Source organism: Vicugna pacos, chromosome 9 (genome assembly GCF_048564905.1).
Source record: "Vicugna pacos chromosome 9, VicPac4, whole genome shotgun sequence".
NCBI classification, from domain to species: Eukaryota; Metazoa; Chordata; class Mammalia; order Artiodactyla; family Camelidae; genus Vicugna; species Vicugna pacos.
The window spans coordinates 5,616,317-5,642,759 of NC_132995.1; the positions used below are offsets into that span (position 1 = coordinate 5,616,317).

The window sequence follows — 26,443 nt, forward strand, 5'->3', positions numbered from 1 at the left end:
CACACCTGCCCCCTTGTTCCCTGGGCTCATCCATCCTTCATTTATTCGTGTGACAGTCAACAGATGCTGTCAGCACCAGCTCTGGGCCAAGCCCTTTTGTAGGTGATAACCAAGACCGCCAGGCCCTTCCCTGCCCCTGCGAGGCTTACATTCTAGAAGAGAAGACGCAATGAACCAAAAAATGGGATAGCTCGCCAGGCTGGGATAACTGGGGAATGGGAGCCGGAAATGGGGATGTTCGGGTGTCAGGGAGTGCATCTGTGACAAGGAGATGCGGGGTCCACACCACCGGCCACCCAAGGCCAGCAGCGTCCCTTTGGTGGAATGTGACCAGTTTCTCTTGGGGGTGCACAGTCTCACCAACGGCAGCTGAGTGCCCAGCCCACACTAGGCTCCCTTGCCCACGGACCTGGGCAGGGCACCGACATATAATCACTCTAGCCCGACCCATCCTCCCAGGGACCACCACAAAAGCTTCACGGTGCCCTCGGCTTAAACCCTCCACAGCTCTACTGGGATGACCAGTCACTCTCCCAGCCCTGAGCCCCCAGCTCCCAGCTCAGACCATCCCTCTGGGACCCGAACACACCTTTCTACAGCCCTGGGGTCCCCCAGCCTCCCTTCCCCTCACCTCCTTACTCTCTGGGGCCCTAGCCCCCTAACCCACAACACCCCTGTCCTTGCCCTTGATGCTTCTGTCTGTTCAGTATCTCTCGGTTGTCATCTGTGTAAGAGGCAGTGGTCCAGGCACTTCGGACGCATCAGTGAAAAAAACCGAACACCCAGCCCCACCTTCCCTGAGCCCAATTCTAGATCTCTGTCTAGAAGTAACCAGTGTTGCATTAAAGATGCTAAGGGTCGTGGGGAAAGGAACTGGTTGAGGGGAGGAGTTGCTGGCTGCAGCTGTAAAGATATGGAGGCCAGGGTGGACTTGTGGAGAAGGTGACATTTGAGCAAACGTTTGGAGGGGTGAGAGTGGGAGCCTTGTGGAAGGGCATTCCAGGCAGAGGCCTGCAAGTGCAAAGGCCCTGGGGTGGAGACTGATTGGTGTGTAGGAGGACCAGCCAGGAGGCTGACTGGTGTGGTGGGAGCAGAGCGAGCTGGGGAAGAAGGGGGAGGTGAGGGCAAAGAGGGGGCTAAGGGGCCTGGTGGTCATAGTGAGGGCTCTGCTCTGCACGAGACAGGAGCCAGGGGAGGCTCTGAGCAGAGGACAGACATACGGGCTCTGATTTGGGTCTCTCTCTCTGGCCAAGGTGTGGGGACTGCCAGGGTAAGGGTGACGGCGGGGAGGCCTGTTCAGAGGCTGCTTGCAGAGTCAGGAGAGAGATTCTGGTGGTCCAGCTCAGCCCAGGCTGGTGGCAGTGGAGGTGGTGACAAGTGGACAGTTCTGGGTCTGTTTTGAAGGTGGAGATGACAGGATTCTCCAGCAGAGCGATGCAGGGAAAGGCAGAAGCTGATGACTCTATAGGTCTGAGTTGGCCTCTTGGTATGACCTGTTTGCTGGTGTTCTGTCACCCCGTCTCCCAGGCCACTGGCCTGCAAACCATTTGACTGACATCCTTGTCAGAATATACACATGCGCCCTGTGGACATACATGAATTTATTTACTAAATAAGTAATAAAAATTTATTTAGTAAGCAAATTTACTAAGTCGTGCAAAGATCTCAGGCATCCGTGGATTGTGTATATTGTAAAGTTTACCCAAAAATGGCCATCATGAGGTGGGTGGGTATAGCTCAGTGGCAGAGCCCAGGCTTAGCATGCATGAGGTCCCAGGTTGAATCCCCAGTACCTCCTCTAAAAATAAATAAAACTAAAAAAAAAGAAAAAAAAATTTTATTTAAAAAATTTAAAAACACAAAAGAGAAAAAAATAGATAAACTTAATTACCTCCCCCACCTCCTGCCAAAATAAAATAATTAAATAATACAACAATAAATTTAAAAATTTTTTTTAAAAACAGGTGATTCTGAAAAATTGGGAGGAGTGGGGCCACCTCGAGAGCAACGAGAGGTGTCTTACAAAATAACTTTTTAATTATCCAGATAAAAAAATGTTAAAACTCACCCCTACCCCACCACCTAGATATAAATAACTCTTATGTACATTTTGTTTTAAAGACTTCCCGGTTCTTTACTGTGCCTATGTAAGTGTGGTTTTTAAATTCTGTATTAGAGAATGAATATAAATTAATAGAGAAAAACTAGAGAATAGACCAAAATAAGACACAGGGACAAAAGCCAAGTGTAACCCGACAGCCACAGGTAACTCCCTTTAACTTTTGCTGTCTTCATTCAGATACCCTACACGCGTGTCTGTGATAGGCTCGGGTCTGTAAACGGGGTTTTTGCTTTGTTCCTTTTTTAAAGGAAAAAAAGGAATTATGCCGTTTTATACTGGTTTGCAACTGGCTTTTGGCACCTCAGAGTTTAACCATGAACATCTTTTTCCCTGACTCTGATGCTTGTCTATTATATGGATTTTAATGACGGCATAGGATGCCGGTGGGTGGGCGTCCTGGTACTTAACTAGTCCCGTCTTATTTCCAATGTTTTAGCTGATATGAATAACACTGCAGTGAACATCCTCGGTATTTGTTCTTTGTATTTTTCTGGATTCTGCCCTTGGGATAAATTCCTAGAAGTGGAATTGTGGATCAGAAGCTATGACCTCCCAAAACGCATTCACACACATACACGCACACCTGAGCACGCACGAGTCCTGGCCCCAAAGCTCTGTAGAGACGGCCTGAATTCTGAAGATTCAAGAGCCCCTCCTTGTCCACGGTCACCTGCTAGTCCTCTGGCTCCTGCATGGACGGTCACCCCACAAGGGCAGGGGCTTCACCCTACTCCCTGCTGTATCCCAGCACCTAGACCAGAGTCTGGTGCACAGTAGGTGCTTAGCAGATATTTGTCTGTGAAGGATGGAAGGCCAGCCTCAGGGGACCCAGCAGAGGCCAGGGACCATCCAAGAGCTGGAGCAGGAGGCAAATCCTGCAGCGCCCACATTGAAAACAGGGGGCAGCCCTAAGGTTCCCATTCGCCCCTGGCCTGCGGTGCAGTGAGGGCGAGGACCACAGGCAGCATGGAGACTCCAAGTGCACGAGTGGCCCGGGGGAAAGGGGCTGAGCCTGCAGAGATGCCTTCTAAGCAAAGGCCAGAGGACTCGCCTTCCCTCTGCCCTACAGCCCCGATGCCACTCAGGCCGGGCACATGCCACCACCTGGCAGGCCCAGAGACACCCCTGCTCTTCCATCTCCTCTGGGTCCAGGTAGAAGTTGTGCCCTAGGCTGGGCGCAGCCAGCTCACCCCTCCTCAGCCAGGTAGGGGTCCTCCCTGGGCCTCCTTCCTCTGTCATGGCCATGTCTGTGGGTCCCCACTCTGCTCCCCTCTCCCCCCAGAGCCAACCATCCTCAAGTGTTTACTCTGGACCTTTCGACTTGTGTGTGTGTTTGCAAAATGCTTATTGTTGCTTGGTGAGCATGTATTTTTAATTTATGTAAATGAAGCTGCATTATAGATGGCTTTCTTTGTCTCAATGTTTTCACTTGGCCTGAGTGTTTCAGAGCCATCCCGGTCGCTGTGTGTGTGTATGTTTGTGTGTGTGTGTGTGTGTGTGTATCTACTCTGTTACTTTAACTGCTACAGAATTCCCCTTGGTGGGCGCCCCCCCTTCCTGGCCCCACCCCCAGGGAGCTTTGAGCTGCCTTCACCACAAATCCTCCCTCAGGAGGCCTTTGGGGGCTGTGTGATTAATAGCTTTGGAATGCACCCAGGGGAATTGCTGGATCAGAAGATGTGATGTACTTAACCTCACCAAGTACCCTGACCCACCCAGGCTCTTAGGGGGCTGCCCTGGTCCCTCTGGGAGTTGGCTGTGAGGTCCTGTGGGCGATGTGTGTGAAGGACAATGAAGTGTGTTTCCACCCTAAGAAACCAATCAACCCATCCTAAAGAAATACTCAGAAGGGTTTCAGAGATCAGTGTGGAAGGATGGCCCAACAGCCAGAAAGTAGAAGCAGCCTCAGTTCCTGATGATCAGGGCATCGGTTACGTGAATCACTGCACGTTCTTATGACAGAACATTGCACAGCAATTAAGATGGAGTTTCGAAGAATCTCGAATGACAGAGAGAAATGCTTAGAAGATCAGACTGAGCTTTCAAAGGAGGCAAGTCGTACATCTGATGTGTTTTGAAAATGTCATTTTGGGATTGATAGATACACATTACTATATATAAAATAGATGAACAAGGACCTACTGTGCAGCACAGGGAACTACATTCAATATCTTGTAATGAGCCATAGTGGAAAAGAATCTGAAAAAATATGCTTAAGAGAATCACTTCGCTGTACACCCGAAACTCACATTGTAAATTGACTACACTTCAATAAAAAATAAGAATTTTTTAAAATGTCATTTAAAACAAAAACAAAAACCAGAGACCCCCCAGACAGGTTCCCAATATCTCTGTCGCACTAGTGTTACATAGGCTATTAATTTCTTCTTTACGTTTCCTTTATAGTCTCAATTTTCTTTGGAGAGGGCATTTAATACTGTACGTAAGGGGGCAGGGTAGACCTCAGTGGGACAGCACATGCCTAGCGTGTGCGCGGGGTCCTGGGTTCACTCCCCAGTACGGCCGTTAAAATAAATAAGTAAACAAATAAACCTAATTACCCCCCCAAACAAAAACAAAAATAAATGAGTAAAATAAAATACTAAGACTCTGTGTAATCAGGAAAAACAAAACTTCAAAATAATAAGTACAAAATGTGACAGGAGCCTAAGAAAAAGGTCTCCACTGGGATTGCTCACCCTTTCCTTGGAGATGGGAGAAGAAACTACAATTTGTGGAGGGTTTGCCCTGACTCGTTTGTTTCCGTGACGGCAGTGGGATGGCTTCTTCCATTTTACGGATGTGGAAACGGAGGCGCGTGTCCAAGGTCCCCTGGACGGCGGTGGCCCCGTGGCTTGCCCTCAGCCCCGGGAGCCGGCATGGAGAAGGCAGCCCAGCCAGCCAGGGTGCAGCCTCAGGAAAGTCAGTCTGTTGCAGAGAAGAGCCCGCCATGGTGCATCACCGTGGAAAACACCGGAAATGGCTTTTGAATGACCTGACGGTTGGCGATTTCCAAGGGCCAGTCTGCTGGCATCAGGAGATACGGGGAGTTTTTGAACAGCCAGACTTTTCCCAGCCAGAGCCCTTGAAAGAAGGGAATGGTGGACAGAGGGTGGGGAACAGCCCTCTCTGGAGGTCAGTGAGGGCAGCCCTGCCTGCAGGCCAGTGGGTCACCTGCACAGGAGGGAGCCGCCAGCCTTAGTGGCCATGCCCAGGCCCCCAGGACTGGATGCCTAATTCCCCCTCTCGGATTGCCATCCCAATTCCAGTTTCTTCCTTCCTTCCCTCAGAAGCACCCCCATGACCCTGGATAATCCCGTCACCCTCCTGGCCCTCAGTTTCCACAGCGGTCAGACTGGAGCCCTGGTGATGCCTTGTCATTTTCTTCCTTACTTACTATTATGATGTGTAACACACAGAGATCAACACGGACCTGAATGTCCACTCAGATGATTATCAGAAAGAGAAGGGCCACACAAATGCCAGCAGGGCAAGACATGGAACATAAAGAAGCCCCTGAAGACCTCGTGCCCTCCCCCCATTCCCTCCTCCTCCTCCCCAGAGACCACCTTCCCTGAGTCCTACCTTCAATCCAACAGAATCAGGCGCCTACATTCTGCATGCCCGGCTTCTTCTGTCCACATGGCTGCTGAGGCACATCCTTATTGTTTCCCGGATCCGTGGCTTTTCCTCTGTTACTTTCGTACTGTTGGATGACGTTCTGTCCAATGCAGACACCTCAATTTCTTTATGTGTTTCTTGTTGATGGGCATTTGGATTGTCTCCAGTTTGGGGCTCTCACTCTGCCTGGTTTTAGATTTGGGGGGTTTTTTGTTTGTTGTTTGTTTTTGGTTTTGTTTTGTTTTGAGCTGGAGGAGATGGAGGTGGAGCCCCTCTGCCATTTATTCCAGAAGAGTAGCCTGCGTGCCTCGAAGCTAGGCTGGGCTGGGAGGGGCGCCAAGGCTGCCTCAGAGACTCCAGTCTGTCCAGTGAGCTGGCTCAGGAAAGGATGCATGCCTCACGGGGCAAGTCCAATGCCAGCGAGCTTGTCTGCTTCTTTGAACTTCAGAACCCTGGGTGTTCCACCTGGTACCACCCTGAGGGAGGCAGAGTCCTTCAGGACGCAGCCCCGCCCCTCCCTCTCCAGCCTCCTCCATCTCAGGCCATCACACTGGCCCTCTCCTGCTCCCTCCTAGCTCAGCGTCTTCACACATGCTGTTCCCTCTTTCCAGAATGCTTTTCCACTCTCGCACTCACCTAGTTAACACCAGCACTTATGATTGTGGGGGACCATTGAGGTTTGACTTGTAACTCCTTGGGCACATCATGGAATTGGTCTGGATCTGTTTTTTCATCATTAAATTGGGGATAACAGTCCTTCCACCTCAGAGCTGTCGAGAAAGTCAATGTCTTTAACCTCTGGACAAGCAGGGACTGAGCGCCACCATATGCCCGGCGCTCTTGGAGGCCCTGGGCACTGGGCAGTCTCAGCAGGGCAGACGAGGTAGCACACGTGTGACGAGGGCCTGGTGAGTGGTCAGCGCAGAGAAGTCCAGCGACTGTCAATGGTGAGACCGTCATCATGGTCGGTCACCATCGTCTTTCTTAACTTAGAGAAACATCTCGGCCTCACAGGCATCTCCTCTGACCCCCTAGTCCAGCCAGGCCCATGGGTCCCTCCGGCACCCGAATTTGTTGATCACCCTTGTGGTCGCCGCTGGCCACAGCACGCGGCCCAGAGCCTGACAGACTGGAGGTCTTCAAACACAACTGTGAAATTAACGAATCGGAGAACAGCTTGCCATTTTTGCGGAGCCATGCGGTCTTGAACCTCGCGAGGACGGCCTCAGGAGCTCTCATCCCCACCTCTCAGCTGAGCAGACTGAGGCCCAAGTGGCCGAAGACAGGGGAGAAGCTGGGTTTCTTCAGCGCTATCGCTGATGCTTCCTAATTCTTGGCTGCCTGGGCTCCACTCCCCGGGCTTGGTTACGAAACTATAACTGAGTCCTGACTCTGTCCGCACAGCCCATCCCTGCTCATCAGGACACTTGTCCCAGCTTCCTCCCAGACTCTTGGCCACAGTCTGTCCCCTTCGCCCCTTGCCAGAGTCACCACAGACCCTTCCTGAACTGGGCCCTCCCATCCCAGCCAGACCTCACTCAGGGGCGCCCCGGCCCCACCCTTCCTGCCCTTCAGAAAACACACCATCCCTGAACAGCCATAGTGCCCCCCCACTTGCCCGGGCAGGCGCGCTCCTTCACAGGTCACAGATATCAAGAGTCTGGTCCTCACGACACTGCCGTGAAGTCTCCACCTGGAAGCGGGCCCTGAGTGGGGAGCCTGGCTAATCCATCTGGAGCACCCCGTTCACGTACCTGATTCATTTCTTGAGCAACTACTGTGTGCCAGGCGCTATTCTGGTCACAGGGAGCAGGACAGATTCACATCCCTGCCCTGGCAGAGCTGGGGGGAGGGAGACAGTACAGGAGGCGCCCGGCACAATACAGGTGTGTGCGCGCTATGATCGCTATGCCCGATGGACAGAGATGAGAGCTGAGGGATACAGCCGAGCAGGATGGAGGCGGGGCTGAGGGAGAGGGGCGGGGCCTAAACCTAACCCCACATCCCCACGGGCCCCACCCACTGCCTTAGGCCAAGTTAGGGTGCGCTTGGCTGCTGGCCTGTCCCTCTGGTATAGATCTTACCCTTGCGTTATTTGCGCCTGGGTTGGGGGCATCAGGCCAGACTCGGCACCCTGGCTTGGCTTGGCTTGGGAGGCCTCAGGAGGCAACTCCTAGATGGAAGGAAGGAGCTAGGGGAGTGGGAAGGGAGGAAGGACAGACAGGTGCATGGATGGAGGGTCACATAAAGGAAGGGAGTGGGCATCCGGGAGGAAGAGGTCACTGGGCAGAGATGAGCAAGTGGGCTTAGTGAAAAGACTTTTCTCAGCAGCCTTGAGTGATGAGGACCCAGACCAGGCGCAGAGGTGGGGATGGTGTTCTGTGATAGGCCGGCATGAGCTCAGGCATGGAGGAGGAGGAGGTGGAGGATGAATGATGCACTTAAAGGGTGCCAGGCGCTGCACTGAGCCCCCGGCATGTGCAAAGGCATTTAATCCTCACCAGTCCTAGGAGGTGGATCTTATAAGCCCCATTGTACAGATGACGAAGCGGCCCAAAGAGGTCTGAAACTTGCCCCAAGTCACAGAAGCAGTCAAGGGCACTCTAAATCAGGACTCTGGCTGTCTGACCCCAGAGCCTTAATCACCAGGTCGCAGGGCTCAGCCTGGGCGGGCAGGGGGCGGGGCTGGGAGGCTGGGCGGCAGGGATGAGACAGGTCTGAGCACAGCAGTCATCCGGGGTGCTGAGGACCCGTGGAGTTCAGGCTCTCTCCTCTCCCACTCTGGCCAGAGCCCTTCCCTGCCCGCCTTAGGTTGCCAAGGAGGGCCGGCCTGTGGTGGAGACTAAGAGGATAACTCCTTGGGCGTGGGGCATGGAGCCTTTAGGCTCTGCCTACCCCAGTGGAGGGCTGTACCTGGCATGGCCTGGAACCTCCTAGCAGGGGCAAGTTTAGGATTTGTTGTCAGCGGTGAAGGGTGAGATGATGGATAATGGACTTCACTGAAGGAGGAGGATGCTGTGTTCTCAGTGGCCACGCTGCCCCTGGGCTGGGCTGTGTTGCCAAAGTACATGCTTGTTCTCGAGTTCTCACGTCGCTTGTCCCCACGTTACAGAGAGACTGAGGCCCTGGGAAGCCGAATCTAGTCCTGGGGGGCTCAGTGAGCAAAGTAGGGACCCCCATGCTTTCCCAGGTCTGGCCATGTCCTGAAGGTCAGGGAAATCCCCCTTGAAGAGGGGGACACAAGTCCTTGATCTCAGAGAAGGAAGAAATAGGAGGAGCTGTCATAAAACAGTTGGTACAGAAAAAAAATGTTTTTTAAATTGTGAACATAAGATAATTAACGGGGAAAAAAACTCCAACAGTGAGCTTACTAAACTTGTGTTATTGGTTCATTACATTCAAAACCTATAAAAACAATTTATCTTAATAGTGTTAAGAGGAACAATTCACTTAATCATTCTCCGACCACAGTTAAATTTTTATTAAAGGATTTCTTGACACTTTATTTTCTTAAAAATCCCAATAGAACACAGTGGGGATTTTTTCAGTGTTAGTAATATTTACCTACCCGCAAAGGAAGTGGGAAGTCCCTTAAATAATAGGCCAAGTTACAGGATGGAAGGAGGGGGGAGAAGACCCCATCAGAGTGGGGATGTGGTCCTTGATGGGGCCACTTTCCCATGTGGAACTGGTATCCTTGACACTTGACTGAGGCAGGTGGGGGAGGGCTCACAAAGGTGGGCTAAAGGAGAGAGGGGACTAGGGCACTTGGGCGGTTAGGACCCCAGGCCCAGTTCCTCTGCTGTATCACAGGATGTCAGCATCCCATCAGGCCAAAGATGGCAGGCTGGGAGGGCAAGGGGATTTGTCTGCTCTGAGAACCAGTCCCACCTTGTCCACCCTACTCTGTGTCAGTGACCATGAGGGTGACCTGGCCCACAGCATCAGAGAAGGTTTGAGATCACCTAGGCGGGGGGGTTTCAGACTGTGCCGTGGAGAGGCCACAGGCCTGCCTCTCCACCTGGGACCAGGGCAGCTCCTGAGATCTGTTTACACTATTACCACTTAAATGATCATTTGCATAATTATTGTGTTTAGTGTCTCTTCCCCTCAAGAGGTCAGGCTGTGGGAAGACGGCCGTGGCTATCTTGTCCACACTGGATCCCCAGAGCCCTGCGTGACACAGAGCAGGCACTCAAAGAATATATGCCAAGTGAGCAGATCAACACATGGGTAATGTTTGAATAACGAACGGGCTCAGCAGCTCAAAAAACAAATCAAAACCCACAAACTGCCCAACCCTCTCGGTTTTGGTGGGCGGGCGTGGTGGAGACCTGCTGTTCCGTTTCAGGAGAAGCAGACTTTTGAGTCCTAGTTCTGCTACTTTGGAGCTGTGAGACTGAGGGCAAGTGACTATACCTCTCTGAACCTTCATTTCCTCAGCTGTAAACCATCAAATACGAGGGAAGGCAGGGATATGTGGTTGATAATCTCCTGGTGATAGGATTGCCACAAGGATTAGTGGAGATCATGATCTCAGAGCATTTAGCACAGTGTCTGGTACATACTAGGCACTTAACAAACAATGGTTCTCCCCTTTTCCTAATGAACCTGCCCCAGATGGCTCTTTGTCAGAGACAGAGATGGGATCAGCCTTGTACTGTTTGGGAGGAGAGGAGAGGAATTGATTGGCTTTGGTCTTTAGGTATACATATTAAATCTTCAGAGCAACCACTAAAAGAAGAGAAAATACATACATTCTAAAATAGTAAATAGGAGAATGGAATAAGAAACTTAGTCAATGCAAAAGATGATAGGAAAGAGGAAGGAATAGGCTTCAAAAAATCAGGACAAATAGAAAGCATGAAATAACATAGGAATAATTCCAAATAGATTAGTAATTGCAATAAATGTAAATGCGCTAAACCTCCAGTTAAAAGACAGAGATTTTTCAGGCTGAATTAAAAACAAAATCCAAAAGACATACCTAAAACGTAAGGACAGAAAGGATGAAAGCAAAAATGATGGCAAACACTAATCAAAAGAAAGCTGATGTGTCTTTAATAATATCAGACACACGGACTTTAAGGCAAAAAGAATAAGTTGAAACCAGAACCAAAACCAGAATACTGGTGCCCTTTCAGCTCCCAAGTTCTGTCACTAAGGGTTTCAACATTTTTGGTGCTGTCACCCAGGCCAGGAGCTGTGCAGACACATCATCTCGCACTGTGGGTGCTTCTCCAAATATAAGCCTTGCCCATTCCGGTCTGTTTACCCAACAGAATTTGGCTGAAGTCCACCGTGAACTAGGCCTTGACCTGAGTGCAGGAAATGCAGAAATGATTCAGATGGAGTGTCTACAGCCTCACAGCCTAGACAAGGAGACGAATGCACTGAACCAGGGTGATAAGGGTCTGGTAAGAGATGCAGGTGATGAGTCAGTGAGAAGGAGGCCAGAGAAGGCCTCCCAGCTGAAGCAGTCAGAATGTCCCAGGGCACTAGGAGGAAGACGGCATTCCAGGCAAAGGACACGACCTATGCAAAGGCAGAAAAGCTGGGCAGAGTGTGGGGAGCATAGGGAACCCCCGACACCTCCCTGCGGCTGAGCAGAGGAGAGGCTAGTGGGGCAGATTCTCCTGCAGGACCTCTGACACCAGGTCGAGGGTCATAGGCAGCCACATGAGGCCTTTGAGCAGGGACGTGGCAGGGTCTGAACTGCATTTTAGACAATTCTGATGGCTGACATAGAGGAAAGAGGCTGGGAAAGAAACTGGAAGCCTAGAGGAGGGACAAATGTTAATGATCATTATCAGCTGAATCAGCAATTTAAAAATACATATTATTGTGTGCTGGCCAGGTCCCAAGCCTCACAACGACCCTGCGGGACCTGTGAGAACGTGGACTCAGAGACATTAGGACACTCGGCCAAGCTCACACAGCTGGTCGCCTGGATTCAGACCGAGCCCAGCGCCACTCCCCCGCCCCCTCACTAGGCTGCTCCCAGTCACCCTGCAGAGAAGAGGAGGGAGAAAAGACTAGAATCCTGTTAAAAATAAAGGGACTCACTATTTAAAGCCACCCTACCGCACATCCTCAATAAAACCAGGCTTCCCTTCGCAGCAACACCCCCGTCCTGCATTTTCTCCACGAGTGCATCATTCAAGTGACTGGCAGGGGACCCCACCCACTTTGGGGGTGCCCCTTCATCTCCCTTCACACATCCCCTTCCCATCGCTGCTGAGACAAAACTCACAGAGCAGAAGCAGCCTCCAGCTCTGCCAGGACACCCCTTTATGGACAGACGTGGTGTGGTTTCAGTCCCTTTGTCCAGAGGACCCGGGAGGCGCGGGCTGGAATGCTGTTGAGTCGCTTGGCCTTTGCTGAGCCGCCTCAGCTCCTGGTCACCTACATGCTGCCCAGGTTCAAACCTCCCCATCACAGAACCTCGCTGAGTGGTTCCTTCTCTGAAAAGTAAGCAACAACACCTGTCCCGCAGGGCTTGGGGTAGTGGGGACAAGCTGAGCTGATGAGTGGGGACACCCAGCCCGGGCGCCCTGTGCTGAGCAAATATTACCTGTTACCTTGTGTCCTTGAAACAACTCTGCAGGATTGACCTTGTGATGTCCTTTCACAGAGAATGGCCCTCCTCTGTTTACCCCTTCGGAACTGCTTCTTCCCTGTTCAATAGATAAGCAATGGATGGATGACAGACACTGGGCTGGGTCCAGAAGGGCGAGCAGGGGTTTTCCAGGTAGATGAAGAGGGAAGGGCATTCTGAGCAGAGGGAACAGCATATGCAAAGGTAGAGTGGCTGTGAGATGGTTCGCGGAGTTGATTCTGGTTGAATTGTAGTTGAAGTGAGGACTGCAGGTGAGGGGGCCTACAGGCCAGGCCAAGCAGGGCTTCCAAGGCAGGCTGGATTTCCTCGGAGGGCACTGAGGAGCCATGGAAGACTCTAGAGGAGGGCAGAGTCAGCTCTGGGTGTAGCAAGGCCCTGTGGGGACAGAGAGAAGATGGCTGTGGGACATTCCAAAGGGACAGATCAGCAAGCCTGTGGCTGACCTAACCCTAATGAGGTGAGGCCGTGGGTGGTGTGAGTTTCAAGGCTGCGGGGCCGCTTCTGACTGGGCAGGTGGGCTGGAGGGGCCGCACTGAGAACAGGGACCCCGGAAGCAGGGAAGAGCAGGGTGGGGCACGCGGGTGGGTTTGCTGGGAACTGGGGAGGTCCCAGAACTAAATTTAATAAAAGACAAGGCAAGGGGGCGACTCCCAGGAGTTCTTGCCAGCACCTGGGCCAGCTATCCCTTTGTTCTCAATTTCTCAGTCCAAACGCTCAAGTCTGACCTTTGAAGGGTCCACCTCATTCTCTCCCTGGTGATTAGTGATGACTCGACTCTCCTCTTATTATTATTGTTATTATTATTATTATTATTATTATTATTATTATTATTATTACTACTACTACTACTACTACTACTACTATCATTAATAGAAACAGCCACTCTGGGCTCCTCCCGCGTTTCCCTGGGCGGTGATTGAAAGCACCCCTGTGAGAAGGGATCTGTGGTTATTGTATCTGGGAAACCTGGAGTCACACAAAGCAAAACGGCCTTCCCCACAAGAATTCCTGGAACCCAACCCACCGCGCACTGGAGTCTCCAAGAGGGGCCACACAGGCTCCAAGGCATGATCGGGGAAGCATCTTGCTGTGTTGCTGTTCAGGACTTCAGGGAATGGGCCTGCGAGAGGACAGGCTGGGAGGCCCGGGGGTCCTTGGGAGGAGGAAACTGAGGCTGCAGCAGCCCACGTGGCAGAGCCGGGGCCCAAGGGCCCGAGGGCAGCCAGGCCGGACGCTCCCCAGCCCCTCTTCATCTGCCGCTCCCCCCACAGCCCCTCAGCCTTGCCCACAAGCACGGACGCCCTGCCGTCAGGCTGCCGAGACCCCCAGGCCAGCTCAGGGCCTCCTGAACCCCCGTGATCCTGGTCCAGGTTTTAAGGTTAGCCGTGTTGACTGCAGGAAATGAAAGAGGGAAGAGCACAGTAAGGGAAATAAGGAATCAACCCTGTCAATTCCATCTCAGCGTCCAAAAGGCGGGGTAGGTAGCCCTGGGAAGGGATGCTAGGTGCCCACGAAAGTCATGTTTTAGAAGCATATTCACAATATGGGAAGATGCTCACAATACCATGTTATTTAGGGGAAACTCACGACCCAGAGGAGTATATTATATCAACACAACTTTGTAAAAAAAAATGTTTAAAAGATGATGGAGAAAATATATATTGCTGCATGGTATGCATAGACAAAAGGTCAGAAAAATGAGTACCAAACTGTTAACTCTGGGGACAGGTCCTTTAGCTGATTTTTCTTTTCTTCTTATATTATTTGTAAAATGAATATCTAGTACTATTATCAGAAGGGCAAAAGGGACAGTGGACTCTTGAATAGCGCAGGGGCTAGGGGCGCCGACTCTCCCGGCGGCGGAAAATCCCGTGTAACTTAGAGCCAACCCTCGGTGGGCACGGTTCCTCCGTATTCGCAGTTCCACATCGCAGATTCAATGAACCACAGACCATGTACTACCGTAGTATTTACTATAGAGAAAAATCCATGTATAAGTGGACCTGTGCAGTTCAAACCCGCACAGTCCGAGAGCCAACTGTGGCTGGAAAGTCATTCTATCTAACGTGGCCCCCACTGCGGGCCTGGCCCACCGGAGACTTCAGTTAATGTTTATTAACAGTGAAGGGGGGAGGACGGGAGGGGACACTTGTGCTTTGCTTTGTGCATTTCCTCTGTTGCCCCAGTTCCATCCCGTTGTCCCTGAAAACCATTCAAAGTGCCCTAAGAATGCCACCATTTTAAGAGCCCCAAAGTATCTCCCCATCTGGCCCTTTTACCTTGAGGCCACAAAGAACCCTCATCAGGCAAGGTACCCTGGGGTTGTCTTACGAATCTTCAGGAAATCTGGTTTCTACACAGAGACTGGGACTCAATTCTGGTCAGGAAGGGCCCCAAGACAGGAGATTCTGAAAGGGGCTGTTTTCAGATTCGCTCCATCACAAAATGCAGCAAACAAACCCCAAACCTGAGCATGCACCACTATACTCCAAGCCTGTGGCTGAGGCCCAGCTCCCTTCCTCCCTGGAAGGGTCTGGTCTCTGGGGTGAGACACAGGCAGACAGACAGCTCAGCAGTGGAGCCCAGGGCGAGGGGCCACGGGGCAGGGGTGGGAGGAGATGGGGCAGGGAAATACTCCAGAGCTGGTGGGCCTACAGCTGGGTGTTGAAGGGCAGATGGGAGGTAGCCAGACAAAAAAGCAAGAAAGTTGTCCTGGCAGAGGGAACAGCAAGTGCGAAGGCCTAGAGGGAGGGTATGCGTGCTGTGTTCAGGGACTTGCTAAACAGGAGATGAGGGGGAGGACAGTGGAAGAGGAAGGCAGGAAGGCCTTGCCGGCCTGCTGAGCTGCTGTAGGGCGGGGAACATGTCTCGTTATGGGATGGCACTGTCACTGGCCCCTCCGTCTGCAGCATGGTGTGGAGTGGGGGACTCTTGTGCTGGGAACGAGGGGGCTGTGCCAGGGAGCTGCGGGTATAAACAGACCTTCTGGGGCTGAGTATCCAGGTGGGAGAGCAGGAGGCTAGTCTGGGCCGGGGGCCGTGGGATGGAGAGGTGGGGACAGAATAGGGAGACAGAGGACAGAGGGCCGGGCTGGGGGACAGACGGGCACCAGTGAGTGTCAGACTGATTTTCTCCCAATTTTCAGCCTGAAGGTGCAGTAAGAGGCTTTCTGCCCGCCCCGTAGAGCTGCCCTCCGCAGGTGGCAGTGGTGTGGCCTTTGGTTAAAAGGCTCAAGATTGTAATCCCATCGGTGTCGCACTGGTTACTCAGGGCCAAGAATAACAATAATCATAAGGATGCAAGATGAGGGTTTCTAAGCGCCTTAACACCCGCACCGTGACCTCTTCTCATCTTCCTAACTGCCCTGCCAAGTGGTTTTCATCATTCTCCTTTCGTGGCCAGCTCAGTTGTGGGCCTGGAGACCCACAGCGCTCAAGTGACAGGCCCCAAAGCCAGGAGGGGAAGACTGGAGGTGAGCAGGACTCTGTCTCCACTGCCACACCCTCGACCTCAAGTTTCTGCATTTGCCGAATGGTAACAGCAATGCTGCAGGCACAAGGCGGCCATGCGGGGTGGGACCCACCAGTCACACCCCCTCCATAGGCTTCCACTTCCTCCTTTCTGAAACCGGGCAACAACAGCCCTCTAGCACAAGGCAGCTGGAGAATAAAATGTGATGGGGGGGGGGTGTCTAGCTCAGTGGTAGAGGGTACACGAGGTCCTGGGTTCAACCCCCAGGACCACCATTAAAAAAAAATAAATACATAAACCTAATTACCTCCTGCTCCCTTTAAACAAAATTAGTATTTTAAATGACAATAGAAAAGAAAGATATTTTTTAAAAAGACACGATTGTATTCCTAAGGCATCACCGAGACGGCTGCCAAGGGCACGAACTGTCAAACACACACCAGACCTGGAAGGCTTAATGTGAAAAGAGTGTAAAATATCTCATTTGTACGTCTTCCTCTTGATTATATGTTGAAATCATAATACTTTGGACATATTGGGCTACATAAGTACATTATTAAAACTGATTTCCCCTGTCTTGTTTTTTGGTTTTTTAAATCAGCCTCTAGGAAATTTACAATTAAGTAGGCATTGCTGTTGGCTAGCACAGGCATGAACAGTGGCCGTCAGGATGACCGTCCAGGAAGATTATTGTTCCTCGTGCTGGGTGCCTGTCAGACAGAGTCGTTTTTTTGTCAGTGGTGGTGCTGGGGATTGAACCCAGGAACTTCTGCATGCTAAGCACATGCTAGGCAGTGATTTGGTTTTTTCATTTGTTTGTTTGTTTGTTTGTTTGTTTTATATTTTTTAAGTGTCTTTTGACTTAAAAGTAATTTTTGTTCATTCAAGAAAGAAAAACTAAAGAATAAAAATTGCCCCTAATTCCCAACAGCTGGAGTTTACCCCTAAGAAGAGTCTGGAGCATTTCCTTACAGTTTTTTCTTGGTGCATATACGCAGAGTCCTGTTTCCTCGGCTGCTTTTTAAAGCTCTACAAGGTCACAAGCACACAGTAGGCTGCTCTCCATTTCTCCCTTGATATTATTTGGGGGGTAATTAGGTTTATGTATTTATTCTTGGAGGGGGTACTGGGGATTGAACCTAGGACCTCATGCATGCTAGGCCTGTGCTCTACCACTTGAGCTACACCCTCTCCCCTCCCCTTAATAATATTAATGTAAGCATTTCTCTGAGGCATTAACTAGGCATCAGAAAGGCCATCTGATGGCTGCATGGTCTTCTGTGCCTCAGTGTACCTGGCATGGTGATCAGTGGGGAGAATCCGGTAAGATTCTGCCTCCCATGGCCAGCCCAGCGCTGCTCCTTCTGTGGTCCATTAGCATCAGCCCTGAGAGTTGGCAGCCAAGTTCAGGAATTAAGAGTCAGGACTCTGGAGCTAGACAACCTTGGTCCAATCCCAGGTCTGCCATCCCCTCCTGTGCATCCCTGGGCAAGTCACTGCACCTCTCTGTACCTCCAATTCCTCCCACTTGGATGGAGATAATTCATAATCCCTCATGTGTAACCCTTGAGGCTAGGTGTGTTTGGGCATCTGATATTAGAAAGCTATTGTCCATCTACAGGTGACTGGATAAGTAAGTTGTGATATATAGATATATACGCCATGGAATACTATTCAGCCACAAAAAAAGAATAAAATAATGCCATTTGCAGTAACATGAGTGGACCTGGAGACTGTCATACTAAGTAAGCAAGAAAAAGAAAGAAAAATACCATATGATATCACTCATATGTGGAATCTAAAAAAAGAAAAAAGAAGACAGTAATGAACTCATCTACAAAACAGAAACAGACTCGCAGACATAAAAAGCAAACTTATAAGGAGGGGGTGGAGGGATAAATTGGGAGTCTGGGATTTGCAGATACAAACTACTATATATAAAAGAGATAAATAACAAGGTTCGAATGTATAGCACAGGGAATTACATTCAATAACTTGAAATAACCTATCATGAAAAAGAATATATGTATGTGTAACTGAAACATTTCTCTGTATACCAGAAACTAACACATTGTAAACCAACTCTACTTTAAATTTAAAATTATTTTAAAAGGAAAGTATTAATATACAGAATGTATTTTTACAGCACCCAGTGAATCATGTACCCTAACCAAATGTGGGAATGTTTCTAGGGTGGAATGTTTGAATAGTCACATGAGTAGGATCAATAAAAGCTTTAAACAGCTCCCCATGGGTTCTGATCAGGTTTTGCCACCAAATGGAATTTGGTGCCAAACTTAGAAAAACCTTCTGGTTTTTGGAGCTCTCTGGATTTCATGGTTGCAGGTGTTGAATAAGTACCTGTCTCCCAGGGCAGTTTGGTGGATTAACTGAGTTGTTGGCTATGAAGCCTTTAGAACAAGATCTGGCACTGAAAAAGTGCCCGGTGCATGTTAGCTGCTGGTGTAACCACTTTTAATCTGTTTGACTGAGGTGTAATTTACATAGAATAATATGCCCCCATGTTATGGGTACAGTTTGAGGAGTTTTGTCAGTTGCACTCACCCTTGTAGCCACCACTCCAATTAGGGACATTTCTATCAGCCCAGAAGCCTCCCTAACGCCCCTTCCCAGCCTGCCTCTCCCTGCCCCAACACACACAGGCTCAGAGGACCCCTGGAGGACTGGATGGGCTTCTACCGCACGTGCTCCTTTGTGTCTGGCTGCTTTTGCTCAGTAGATCCCTCCAAGTCGTTATGTTGGAAGTTTGTTCCTTTTCATTGGGGAGCTGTAGTGTTCCACTGTACAGACACAGAGTGTGTCCTTGACCTGCTGGCGGACACTGGGTTTCCAGTTTAGGCTGTAATGAATACAGATGCTGGGAGCCCCCGTCACAGGCCGCTGGATGCACATGCTCTTTCACTTCTCTTGGGGAAATACCCTGCAGTGGAGTGGCCGGGTCCTGGGTAACTAACTCTCTGTTTAGCTTTCTAAGAAACCATCAAACCGCTTTCCACACTCCCGCAGGCAAAGATGGAGAGTCAGGGAGGCTCGGCGCCTTTGCCAGCACTCCAAACTCTGTGGTCCTCCCTACAAGTATCAGTGGCACTGATGGTGTCCCCCCTCCCCCACCCCAGGTGATCCGGACCGACACCTTCAAGCACCTGCGGCACCTGGAGATTCTGCAGCTGAGCAAGAACCTGGTGCGCAAGATCGAGGTGGGCGCCTTCAATGGGCTGCCCAGCCTCAACACGCTCGAGCTGTTCGACAACCGGCTGACGACGGTGCCCACGCAGGCCTTTGAGTACCTCTCCAAGCTGCGTGAGCTCTGGCTGCGCAACAACCCCATCGAGAGCATCCCCTCCTACGCCTTCAACCGCGTGCCCTCGCTGCGGCGCCTCGACCTGGGCGAGCTCAAGCGGCTGGAATACATCTCGGAGGCGGCCTTCGAGGGCCTGGTGAACCTGCGCTACCTCAACCTGGGCATGTGCAACCTCAAGGACATCCCCAACCTGACGGCCCTGGTGCGCCTGGAGGAGCTGGAGCTGTCGGGCAACCGGCTGGACCTGATCCGCCCGGGTTCCTTCCAGGGCCTTACCAGCCTGCGTAAGCTGTGGTTGATGCACGCCCAGGTGGCCACCATCGAGCGCAACGCCTTCGACGACCTCAAGTCGCTGGAGGAGCTCAACCTGTCCCACAACAACCTGATGTCGCTGCCCCACGACCTCTTCACGCCCCTGCACAGGCTCGAGCGTGTCCACCTCAACCACAACCCCTGGCACTGCAACTGCGACGTGCTCTGGCTGAGCTGGTGGCTCAAGGAGACGGTGCCCAGCAACACGACGTGCTGCGCGCGCTGCCACGCGCCTGCTGGCCTCAAGGGGCGCTACATCGGCGAGCTGGACCAGTCGCACTTCACTTGCTACGCGCCGGTCATCGTGGAGCCTCCCACGGACCTCAACGTCACCGAGGGCATGGCCGCCGAGCTCAAGTGCCGCACGGGCACCTCCATGACCTCCGTCAACTGGCTGACGCCCAACGGCACCCTCATGACCCACGGCTCCTACCGCGTGCGCATCTCCGTCCTGCACGACGGCACGCTCAACTTCACCAACGTCACCGTGCAGGACACGGGCCAGTACACCTGCATGGTGACGAACTCGGCCGGCAACACCACCGCCTCGGCCACGCTCAACGTCTCGGCGGTGGACCCCGTGGCGGCCGGCGGCCCCGGGGGCGGCGGGGGCGGCCCCGGGGGCGGAGGGGGCGGCGGAGGGGGCAGTGGCGGCTACACCTACTTCACCACGGTGACGGTGGAGACCCTGGAGACGCAGCCCGGCGAGGAGGCCCTGCAGCCGCGGGGGACGGAGAAGGAGCCGCCGGGGCCCACGACAGATGGCGTCTGGGGCGGGCGCCGGCCGGGGGAGGCGGCCGGCCCGGCCTCGTCGTCCACCACGGCACCCGCCCCGCGCTCCTCGCGGCCCACAGAGAAGGCGTTCACGGTGCCCATCACGGACGTGACGGAGAACGCCCTCAAGGACCTGGACGACGTCATGAAGACCACCAAGATCATCATCGGCTGCTTCGTGGCCATCACGTTCATGGCCGCTGTGATGCTCGTGGCCTTCTACAAGCTGCGCAAGCAGCACCAGCTCCACAAGCACCACGGGCCCACGCGCACGGTGGAGATTATCAACGTGGAGGACGAGCTGCCCGCCGCCTCTGCGGTGTCTGTGGCCGCCGCCGCTGCCGTGGCCGGCGGGGGCGGCGTGGGTGGGGACAGCCACCTGGCCCTGCCTGCCCTGGAGCGCGACCACCTCAACCACCACCACTACGTGGCGGCCGCCTTCAAGGCGCACTACAGCAGCAACCCCAGCGGCGGGGGCTGCGGGGGCAAGGGCCCGCCGGGCCTCAACTCCATCCACGAACCTCTGCTCTTCAAGAGCGGCTCCAAGGAGAACGTGCAAGAGACGCAGATCTGAAGCCCCGGGGACAGGGTGGGGGGAACCCCGGGGCTGGGGCCGGACTGGGACCCTCCCCACAGCCTGAGCCCCCCCGCACAGGGAAGGTCGGGACAGGCAGCTTGGAGCCCCACCCGTGTCCGGACCCCAGGGCGGCTGGCCCCAGCGAGGACAGGGTGGGGTTCTGGCAATGGAGCCCCCGTTGTTCCGGCCTCGCTCTCCTCCCCGGTGACAGGAGGTGACGCAGGAGAAGTGGCCGGAACCCTCCGCTTTTCCTCCTCGCTCTCCCGACCAACTGCTCCCGGCCCTCCGCCGCCTTCGAGGGGAGAGAGGAGCTTTTTTGAGGGGTGTCCTCTCCCCTCACCCCCAACAGCCCCCCCTTTTACGGTTCATTTTTTTGCAATTTGACGCCTGTCCCTCCCCATCCCTCCGCCCTTGAAACTGAAGAGACAGCCACGACGTCAGAGCCTCCCAGCACCCTGGCCCTGCCCTGGGGGGGTCCGATCCCAGTCCCTGGTGCCCTCGGTCGCGGGCGGGGCGCCTCCGCCCGCCCCGCCCCGTCGCCCCCAGCCCCCTCCTGCCCCACAGACTCTTTTGATACTGAAGGGAGGTTTGCGTCAACGACTACCTGCTCTGTAATTACTTAAAAAAAAAAAAAAACACGGAAAAAGTAAAAAAAAATTTTCTTTGGGGTCATGAAAGCATGGAGGAGAGAGAAAGCAGGGGGAACGAGGGTGGGCAGCAAAGAAAGAGGATGGAAAATTCCAAGTGTCACAGGCTCCATCTGGAAGGTCACTGGGGGAGTTGGCACCTTCGAGTGGTCTTAAGCCCCTGACCCTTCACCCCAGAGATCCCAGAGAGGGACCCGGTCACCCACACCTGGCACTCATATTTAATCTCCCTGCATCCCTTCTGAGGCATGTATGGGGGTCCCCTCCCCCTGCCTCTCACTTCACGGCAGAAATCGAGGGTGGCCTTTATGGTTTCCTAGCACTGCTGTTCCATGGTCCCACAGACCGCGTGGCTCAGAACAACAGAAACTGAGTGTCTCAGTTCTGGAGTCCAAGATCAAGGTGCGGGCAGGGTCGTGCTCCCTCTGGAATCTGCAGGGGTGGATCCTTCCCTGCCTCGTCCAGCTGCTGATCACCCCAGATGTTCCTTGGTTTGTGGCCGTGTCACCCCAATCTCCACAAAGCATTCTTGCTGTGTCACTACATCATCCCCCTCTGTGCATGTCTCTGTGTCCAAATATCCCCTTTTCATAAGGACACTGGCCATGTTGGATTAGGGACCACCCTACTCCAGTATGACCTCATCTTAACTTGATCACCTGCAAAGACCCTATTTCCAAATAAGGTCACATTCAGAGGTCATGGAGGTGAGAATGTCAACATATCTTCTGCTGGGAGACAATTCAACCCATTACAGAGCCAAACCAGAGAGAGTCTGTCTCCACTGCAAATCCGTTCAAGACACTGCCGCGGAGAAAGCAGGTCACACTGAAGGGGAGGGAAGGAGTGAGCTGGGTATGCAAGGGTTGTGAAGGATGCTCTAGCTGCAGCCGGGATGGCGGGGCACCAAGGATCTGCACTTCGGTCTTGTTAACTCAGGCGCAGGAGGCAGAGTCCAGGCCTGCAGAGGGGGAGGGGGCTACACTGTAGCTCAGAAGGGCAGGGGCCGCACGCAGAGCCCTCGGAGGGACAGAGCTAGCGAGTGGGAGCAAATGCCAGGGGTCGGCCAGGACAGTGGGCAGCCGCTGGGGGGCCTGGGAAAGGCCAAGGGGCCGGGCGTTTCAGGCTCCAGAGGGCTGGGGCCCGCCAGAGCTGTCTAGACAGGCAGAGACCCGTGGAAGCAGGAGTGACCTTACAGCTCCTTCCTCACTCAGGATGAGGCCCTGCTCTGGATAAACAGAGCCGCAGAGCAGCGCAGGTCCCAGCCTCCTTTCCTCTCCTGGCACAGCCCGGTCCGCAGACACAGCAGGTCTGACACATGTGCAGGACAGCAAGGTCCAGTGGAGTCCCCGCCTCGAAGGCGGGGCAGGCAGGAAGCCCCTACGACCCCACTCAGGCTCTGGGTGCTCTGAGAGGGCTTGGACCAAGTCCCTGTGCCTGGCCCTGTGCCTCTTCCCAGGCTGTTTCTGCACCACGCATCTTATCTCTCCCCAACTTAGGGCTCTTAAAGCAAATTGTTCCTTTATCGGTCGTGGCAGCGGCCTCTGGGACATGTCTGGGGTCCCTGGCTCTATCTATCCGGCCTGTCTGCTCTGGAGGCTTGTCGACTCTGGACTCTCCTCTCGAGCGATGCTTGGCTCCCCCTCGCTCCCTCTTTCATGCTCTCTTTCTCTCTCGTCCTCTTTCAGGGCCCCCCCCTTCCCTGATCCTGGTTGCCATGGCAACACTGCAGCGGGTACCAGGTGGTGGCTGGGGCAGGGAGCCGACACTGCCGCAGCCTCCGCCATTTCCGATGCCAGGCACCCGCGAGGCACAGTGAATGGGACTCATTTGGGGGGATACTCGGGGCCTCACAGGCTTCTCTTTGGCCATGGGAGGAGAGGAGGGATAGGCATGGGAGTGAGAATACAAAGTTGGGGAGAGGGCGCGGAGGCTGGTAGCATCATGGCTGGGGGAGGGGAGGATAAAAGGTGAGAAGTCAAGGTGAACTGAGGGATGATCAGACTGGAGGGAGGGAGGTTACCCAGAGGGGCTGGGGGAAGGGATCCTTCCACTGGATTTGGGGAAGCCAGGGGAGACAAGGGCCACTGAGGCTTAGTTGAGCTGAACTCCAGCTCCTGCTATATTGTGGGAAGACAGGCATTGCCAGACCAGGCTTGCCTCAAACCCTGGGGTAGGGAGGAGATGAGGGCCTGGCCTGGCTGGGGACAGAATGGCAACCAGCCCAGAGGAGGTGAGGGTGGGGGCTGGAGGGATGGAGCTCCAGGAGAGATGGAGAGACCGTGATGAGAACAAGAGATCAGAGGCAGAGAACCAAGGGAGAAAAACACAGAGGATGAATGTTGACAAGAAACACATGTGCCAAGTCACAGAGAGGGTGGCCACAAGGGTGGCGATTGGAAACACAGGAGCAAGGGGACAGACAGAGCCCAGAATCCCCTGCCACCATCTCTTCTCCCTTGCTCCCAACCCTCTCTATCCCCACCCCAAGCAGGATGAAGTTTCCATGACAACCTGGCCAGCCAGAAAAGGGGGGCAGGGGACTGCAGAGGAAATTTTCCACATCAGCAGGAAGGGAGGACGCTGTGATGCAGAGAAGGAATGGGCTGGGTATAAGGGGGCCACACAGGGCACCAGGATCCAAAACCGTCTTGCCCACAGCCCCCAGGATTCTCATCCTGCCCCCAAGCAGCATACCCACACCCGCCTCTCTGGGCCATTGCAGGAAAGGAGGAAGGTTCAGGAGAGGCTCAAGGGTCAAATGTCCAAAGATCAGCCACTGCCCAAACCTTGTGTATGGGGTTGGGGGCGGCAGCGAGCAGCCAGTGGAGGTTAGACCACAGACCAGCAAACGGAAGGACATGGCTCTCAGCACGGTCCCGAGGAAGGTGGGGATAGTGGGCTATGGCCGCCTCGGTGAGTCCCTGAGGCCTCTTCCGCAGGCCCCTTTCTGAAACCTCCAGAGCCCCGGGGTCCTCCACACACTTTTCATCTACATCTTTATCTGTGGCCTGGCTGACTGTCTCTGCCTAAGCATCTTCCACTCCGCACCGCAGGGCTCCGGCCTCCTCTGGGTCTCTCTCCGTCCCCCTCTCTCTGAATCTCTTTCCCTCTCCCCAGGACAGTCCCTTGTCTCCCACTTGCTGACTCAAGGACCAGAACTGGGCCTAGAACTTGTTTTTGTCTGGAATCGTGACCCAGGACGAATGGCGGGGAGCGTGCCCCCTTCCCTCCAGCTCCAGAGCCTTGCTGCCCTCGGGGAGAGGTCAGTGACCTCGCCATGAGAGAGCAGGACTTTCTGAAGCTCCTGTTCTGGTTTCCCTTAGGTGCTGTGTGCTCTCAGGCGAGTCCTGTACCTTCTCTGGGCCTGGGTTCACCCCAATATAAAACAGGACCAGCCTCCATCCCCTTTCCCCTCCCAGGCCAGGGTGAAGAGTGACAGGCCTCCAGAGACTCAGGGAATCTGAGGAGGGGAGGCCTAATACCTCTCCAAGGCCCTCGCCCATCTCTCCCCTCTCCCAGGCACCCTGACCTTGTGGTGGAAGTGGCCCATCCCAAAATAATCCAGGAATCTGGGGCAGAAATCCTGCGCTATGCCGATCTCCTGGTAAGCCCTGCCTCTTCCGCTTTGGCACCACCACCCCACCCTAAAATGGGATTCGTCCCCTGACCTCAGCCCCTCTCCAACTTCGTCTGCCCCAGGTGGGGTCCCCCTCAGCCCTGGCTGACCAGACCACAGAGCAGCAGCTCCTGGAGGCCTCGCATCGCTGGAGCCATGCTGTGTTTGTGGCCCGGGGAGCCCTGTGGGGCACTGAGGACATCACCAGATTGGATGAAGCCGGGGGCCTCCAGGTGAGGGCCTGCTGGGCTCCCCAGGAATGGGAGGGGGCCAACAGAGAGCCCCCAGTCTCCCTGACTCAGGCTCTCACTTTCAGAGCCTGCGTGTCACCATGGCTACACACCCTGATGGCTTCCGGCTCGAGGGACCCCTGGCTACAGAGCACAGCACCAGGCCTCGCACTGTGCTCTATGAAGGCCCTGTCCGTGGGCTCTGCCCTTTTGCCCCCCGAAACTCCAACACCATGGCGGCTGCTGCCCTGGCCGCCCCCAGCCTGGGCTTCGACCGTGTGATTGGGGTGCTTGTGGCTGATTTCAGGTGAGCTAAGCTGGGAGGGGTTCCCAGCCGGGGCCAGGCCAGTAGGACTGACCACTCTGCTTGCCCCAGCCTCAAGGACATGCACGTGGTGGATGTGGAGCTGAGCGGAACCCCGGGCCCCACAGGCCGAAGCTTTGCTGTGCACACCCACAGAGAGAACCCTGCCGAGCCAGGCGCTGTCACTGGCTCTGCCACTGTCACCACCTTCTGGCGCAGCCTCCTGGGTGCGGCCAGGCCCCTCCCCAGTACTAGTGACCTCTCTTCCCAAGCCCTAGGCTCTTGTGCTCTGCAGAGCTTGTGTCTCAGGGTCTGTCGGGGTCTGCGGTTGATTCTGCCTCTACTGATTGATTGATCTTTATTTCTGTCTCCTTAACCACCTACTCCACGACGTTGAATCTTTATAGATCTCTATCATTGTCCAAGTCTCCTCTTTCTGAGCCTCTGTTTCCCCTGTCTCTGGGACCCTACCATGTGTGGCTCTGTCCCCCTCTCTCTGGGATTTGGTTCCTCTCTCTGGGTCTTTGTCCCCCATGGCCAGGACTTCCTCCATTTCCACTTTGGTCTGTCCCTTCCTCCAGGTATCTGTCACTCCTCATCTCTCTGTCTCAGTTTTTCATTCCCTATATCTCCCCAACAGGCTGCTGCCAGCTCCCCTCCAAGCCGGGGATCCATCTCTGCTGAGAAGCTTCCTCATTCCCAAGAGGACATCCTCAACTCATTTCCCTCCCCACCACCAGGCTGCTGCCCTGACCTCAGTGTCCCCAGACCTCCCTCCTGTCCTAGTAAATATTGGAGGCTCTTCTCCCCGAGTGGTTTGGTGTC

The 26,443-nt window shown here is 53.8% G+C and overlaps 3 protein-coding genes across 5 annotated transcripts in view; 2 read left to right on the top strand and 1 right to left on the bottom strand.

The window, feature by feature from the left end:
- Nucleotides 1–21,495, top strand: part of LRRC4B (leucine rich repeat containing 4B) — a 39,030-nt gene extending 17,535 nt beyond the window's left edge. The window contains exon 3 of one of the 2 annotated variants that reach the window (XM_072968566.1): nt 18,971–21,495. In XM_072968566.1, the coding sequence (XP_072824667.1) occupies nt 18,971–20,815 (1,845 nt within the window). In that variant the 3' untranslated portion in view covers nt 20,816–21,495. The remainder of the gene's footprint in view (nt 1–18,970) is intronic. The other variant, XM_072968568.1, reaches the window with a different exon arrangement.
- Nucleotides 12,018–26,443, bottom strand: part of EMC10 (ER membrane protein complex subunit 10) — a 37,631-nt gene continuing 23,205 nt past the window's right edge. The window contains exons 8-9 of one of the 2 annotated variants that reach the window (XM_072968616.1): nt 12,325–12,737; nt 12,018–12,207 (exon numbers count right to left, since the gene is read on the bottom strand). In XM_072968616.1, the coding sequence (XP_072824717.1) occupies nt 12,715–12,737 (23 nt within the window). In that variant the 3' untranslated portion in view covers nt 12,018–12,207; nt 12,325–12,714. Of the gene's footprint in view, nt 12,208–12,317; nt 12,738–26,443 lie in introns of both variants that reach the window. The other variant, XM_072968615.1, reaches the window with a different exon arrangement.
- ASPDH (aspartate dehydrogenase domain containing) lies at nt 24,269–26,430 on the top strand. The gene is made up of 7 exons (XM_006208414.4): nt 24,269–24,381; nt 24,586–24,730; nt 24,988–25,072; nt 25,168–25,317; nt 25,401–25,621; nt 25,691–25,845; nt 26,259–26,430. The coding sequence occupies exons 1-7, from the start codon at nt 24,327–24,329 to the stop codon at nt 26,300–26,302; spliced, it is 855 nt and encodes a 284-aa protein (XP_006208476.1). The 5' UTR covers nt 24,269–24,326; the 3' UTR covers nt 26,303–26,430.